Source organism: Myotis daubentonii, chromosome 15 (genome assembly GCF_963259705.1).
Source record: "Myotis daubentonii chromosome 15, mMyoDau2.1, whole genome shotgun sequence".
NCBI lineage: Eukaryota > Metazoa > Chordata > Mammalia > Chiroptera > Vespertilionidae > Myotis > Myotis daubentonii.
The window spans coordinates 18,110,862-18,115,942 of NC_081854.1; the positions used below are offsets into that span (position 1 = coordinate 18,110,862).

General features: G+C 44.0%; 1 protein-coding gene across 2 annotated transcripts; it reads right to left on the reverse strand.

Moving 5' to 3' along the window:
- Positions 1-3,091: 3,091 nt before the first annotated feature.
- LYPD4 (LY6/PLAUR domain containing 4) lies at positions 3,092-4,675 on the reverse strand. Of its 2 annotated transcripts, XM_059665506.1 has the most exons (4): positions 4,609-4,675; positions 4,300-4,443; positions 3,511-3,834; positions 3,092-3,294 (listed from the first exon to the last, which is right to left on the reverse strand). In XM_059665506.1, the coding sequence occupies exons 1-4, from the start codon at positions 4,673-4,675 to the stop codon at positions 3,092-3,094; spliced, it is 738 nt and encodes a 245-aa protein (XP_059521489.1). The 2 variants fall into 2 exon arrangements, with proteins under 2 accessions (XP_059521489.1, XP_059521490.1); XM_059665507.1 differs by lacking the exon at positions 4,300-4,443 and having other exon boundaries at positions 3,511-3,827; positions 4,563-4,675.
- Positions 4,676-5,081: the final 406 nt, after the last annotated feature.

Genomic DNA, 5,081 nt, shown 5'->3' on the forward strand with positions numbered 1-5,081 from the left:
ACACCATGACCAAGTAGGATTTATCCCAGGGATGCAAGGATGGTACAATATCCGCAAATCAATAAACGTGATACATCACATAAACAAATTGAAAGAAAAAAAACCACATGGTCATATCAATTGATGCAGAAAAAGCATTTGACAAAATTCAACACCCATTTTTGATAAAAACTCTCAGCAAGGTGGGAGTAGAAGGATCATACCTCAACATAATAAAAGCCATATATGACAGGCCCACAGCCAACATCATACTCAATGGACAAAAACTAACACCATTTCCCCTAAGAACAGGAACAAGACAGGGATGCCCCCTCTCACCACTCCTGTTCAACATAGTACTGGAAGTGTTAGCCATTGCAATTCGGCAAGAAGAAGAAATAAAAGGCATCCAAATTGGAAAAGAGGAAGTAAAACTGTCCTTATTTGCAGACGACATGATATTATACATACAAAACCCTAGAGATTCCATCAAAAAGCTACTAGACTTAATACATGAATTTGGCAATGTAGCAGGATACAAAATTAACCCCAAGAAATCTGAGGTATTTCTATACACCAATAGTGAACTTTCAGAAAGAGAGATTATAAAAACAATCCCGTTTACCATTGCACCAAAAAAATTAAGCTACCTAGGAATAAACTTAACTAAAGAGGTAAAAGACCTCTACTCAGAAAACTACAGGATGTTGAAAAAAGATATAGAGGAAGACATAAACAGATGGAAGAACATACCGTGTTCATGGATTGGTAGAATCAACATCATTAAAATGTCCATACTACCCAAAGCAATCTATAAATTCAACGCACTTCCCATTAAAATACCAACGGCATACTTCAGAGATCTAGAACGAACTCTCCAAAAATTCATCTGGAATAAAAAAAGACCCCGAATAGCTGCAGCAATCCTGAAAAAGAACAAAGTAGGTGGGATCTCAATACCAGATATCAAGTTGTATTACAAAGCCACTGTTCTCAAAACTGCCTGGTACTGGCACAAGAATAGGCATATAGATCAATGGAATAGAATAGAGACCCCAGAAATCGGCCCGAACCAATATGCTCAATTAATATTTGACTAAGGAGGCAAGAACATACAATGGAGCCAAGATAGTCTCTTCAATAAATGGTGCTGGGAAAATTGGACAGATATATGCAAGAAAATGAAACTAGACCACCAACTTACACCATACACAAAAATAAACTCAAAATGGATACAGGACTTAAATGTACGACGGGAAACCATAAAAATTCTAGAAGAATCCAAAGGCAACAAAATCTCAGACATATGCCGAAGCAATTTCTTCACTGATACAGCTCCTAGGGCACTTAAAACTAAAGAAAAAATGAACAAATGGGACTACATCAAAATAAAAAGCTTCTGCACAGCAAAAGAAACCATCAACAAAACAACGAGAAAACCCACTGTGTGGGAAAACATATTTGCCAATGACATATCTGATAAGGGCCTAATCTCCAAAATTTATAGGGAACTCATACAACTTAACAAAAGAAAGATAAACAATCCAATTAAAAAATGGGCAAAGGACCTAAATAGACACCTTTCAAAAGAGGACATCCAGAAAGCCAAGAGACATATGAAAACATGCTCAAAGTCACTAATCATCCGAGAGATGCAAATCAAAACAGCAATGAGGTACCATCTCACACCTGTCAGACTGGCTATCATCAACAAATCAACAAACGACAAGTGCTGGAGTGGATGTGGAGAAAAAGGAACACTTGTGCACTGCTGGTGGGAATGCAGACTGGTGCAGCCACTATGGAAGACAGTATGGAGTTTCCTTAAAAAACTGAAAATGGAACTCCCATTTGACCCTGTGATCCCACTTCTAGGAATATATCCCAAGAAACCAGAAACACCAATCAGAAAGGATATATGCACCCCTATGTTCATAGCAGCACAATTCACCATAGCTAAGATCTGGAAACAGCCTAAGTGCCCATCAGTAGATGAATGGATTAGAAAACTGTGGTACATCTACACGATGGAATACTATGCTGCTCTAAAAAGGAAGGAACTCTTACCATTTGCAACGTCATGGATGGAACTGGAGAGCATTATGCTAAGTGAAATAAGCCAGTCAACAAAGGAAAAATACCACATGATCTCACTCATTCATGGAGAATAGAGACCATTATAAACTTTTGAACAATAATAGATACAGAAGCAGAGCTGCCTCAAACAGATTGTCAAACTGCAGTGGGAAGGCCGGGGAGGGTTGGGGGGCAGGAGGTAGGGGGGTAAGAGATCAACTAAAGGACTTGTATGCATGCATATAAGCATAACCAATGGACATAAGACACTGGGTGATAGGGGAGGCTAGGGGACTGTCTAGGGCGGGGGGATAAAATGGATACATATGTAATACCCTTTGTAATACTTTAAGCAATAAAAAAAAAAATTTTGATATTTGCAACCATAGTAAGACAAAGACTTAGATTTTTGATATTTATTTTATATATTTAAATGCCATTTAACAAAGAAAAATCAACCAAAAAAATTAGTTCACTTGTCACCTCTGACACGCGTGTCATAGGTTCGCCATCACTGCCCTAGGGTCTTGTGAGGATTTAAATGAGATCCTAATTACTAGCACTGAAAGGGACACATACAAGTAGACAATAAGGGATTATGTTCTTAAATCACCCTGATGAGACTCAGCTCTAATTCATAAGGTGCTTTACTTTAAAGGGGAGGAAACTGAGGCCCAGGAAAGCAGAGAGGTTTGGCCAGGGTTTCTCAGTCAGTAGCTGAACCCAGACTAGCACTCAAGTCCCTGCAGGAAGTGGGAGGAAAAAAAGAGTATTTGGGTTCCTCCCAGTTGCTGAGTATGACACTGTCATTTTGCCAGTGATCCTCCGCCCTCCACCCCCTGCTCCTGCTCACTTCACCATGAGCACTGCCCACTGCCTGCCCCCCACTCTCCACCTCCCTGGACATGTTTGGCCCTCCTCACACCTTCCACACCTCCATAACCCTCATGGACCACAGGACAAAGTAAAAAGGCAACTCTATGACTTTATTGGTTTTGTGAAAGGGTCTGGGTGTTTGTCTGGTCCAGCTAAATAGTCAGTCCCTAAAGGCGAGCAGGAGGCCTGAGAGGATGCCCCAAGCAGGACCCCGACTGGAAGGCTCTGCACCAGCAACCTGGGCCTTCTGTAAGACGTTGAGGGCCTCAGTCACTCTGATGGTCCCAATATAGCGAAAATCTGCTAAAAGTTTGCGATATTCACGAGCACAGCCCATGAGGAGGAAGGTGGTATTGAGAAGTCCTGCAAGGAAGAGAGGGAGAAGTCAGGGACACTTACAAGACTCAGGTGCCCAGCCCCTCCTGCTCTCCCACCAAACTTGGGCACCAGACACCTTCCTCCTTGGATTTCACGTGCCTGGTGCCCGTAACCCTAACCCCATTTCCAGACCTTAGATGGGAAGGTACCAGACAGCACATGGTATAGAGCAGGCATTTGATAAAGTTTCTCTCTTCTCACCTGCCTGAAATTTTATGGTGGAACTGTAACACGCAGGTGCATTGTGGGGGCAAGAAGCGGTGGTAACAAAATTTGGGAGGCAATCCTTAGAGTGCTCCCCAACACAGGTTGGGCAACTAAGGGAAGAAAATGTTGTAGGCTTAGGAGAGTCCTTGAGTTTCACAAAAGGATCCAAGTTAGTGAGATTATTGCAGAGATATGTCCGGCAAACGCGGCTATAGGAGGCAATGGACAATCCAGGCGGTGAAACGAGGTAGGAGACTTGCTGGGGGTAAGATGAGGATGGGCTGCAGCCTTTAAAACCCACAACTCCCCTTCTGTTCCCTGAGGAGCAGAGATTAGAGAGCTCTGATCAGTGTTGTTGGCCACACCCAGAGTCCAACCCTCCCACCCTCCCCTTCAAGCTGTTTTTCCCACTCGCTCTGCCCCATGAACAACTTTGCCCCTCCTTCAGTGTCCACTCACAGCAGCTTCACAGGACTCAGATGATGGGGTCACCATCTGTTTCTTTTCACTTCCCTCCCCACAGAAGTCCCTCTGATCCTCTCTCCTTGTGTCTCATCCTTTTCTTTGTTCCCAGATTGCCCCGCTCCTCCTGGGATCTGCCCACCTCTTATCCAGCCCACACCATAACCAGCTGGGTCCTGCCCTCTCCTGCCAGGGTCTTGAGGTTATTCCCAAAGATATAATGTGGTAAATATCTGGAACTTCAGTCTAGAGTCCCTGGGTGCTGGGAATAAAGCTAGAAGCCAGAAGAACCACCAAAAAAATAAAAGCTGCTTCTTTCACCTGTCTTGATGAGCACCAGCGTCTCCTCGCAGCCCTCACTCAGCTTACACACCATGCTCCTCATCAGTAACCATTTCCAGTTCTGGAAACTAACAGCTCTGAAGAGCGAGGACTTTGCTTCATAGCACAAAAGAGCCCCAACCCCTAAACAGAGAATGATCTTCCAGTTATCTGTCCCTCACAACACCTACACCACCCCTGAACTGCCAACCGAGAGCTCAGCCTACACAGATCCTGTCCCCTGGGGAACACAGATATCCAGCCCCCTCCCTCTGGGGGTCCCAAAGCATCCAGTACCACAGGACATACAAGGCAGAGTGGAGATGGCCCCTACGAGGCAGAGCAGCTGCACGGGTCTCAAATGCTGAAGTCCCATGGTCCTATGTCAAGGTCCTGGACGCCAGTGGTCAGTCTGGAACCAGTTTCAATCTAGGTCTCAAGCTTCCTTCTTATCAGACCCTGGATTCTCTGTCCACCTGCCTCTGAGTCACTGTTTCTAGGGCAGAAAATTGATTATTATTTTGTATGACAGAGGCTCCCTGAAACCTTCAGGGACACAGGTCTTCTCATTTCCATCGTCTCCCCTCCAACTTAACCTGAACCTACCACATTAGCTTCTCATTCCCCTGCTTAGGTCCTCCCCATTACACAGGGTGTTGAGAAGAAGACACTGGCTTATTCAAATATCACTATTCTTCAGGGACAATGAGGTCACAACAACAAATGCATGTGTGGAAATTGACATGTAGCTAAATAATCCTTGGTTCCCAAAAGAAATTTAA

Bases quoted from the DNA above. Each gene is read 5' to 3' on its own strand.
- LYPD4 (XM_059665506.1), bottom strand. From the start codon at position 4,675: ATGGGACTTCAGCATTTGAGACCCGTGCAGCTGCTCTGCCTCGTAGGG. The intron at 3,835-4,299 runs GTGAAAGAAGCA...TCTGCTCCTCAG, and splicing joins GCTGGTGCTCATCAAGACAG to GGAACAGAAGGGGAGTTGTG. The intron at 3,295-3,510 runs GTGAGAAGAGAG...TCTTCCTTGCAG, and splicing joins CACCATAAAATTTCAGGCAG to GACTTCTCAATACCACCTTC.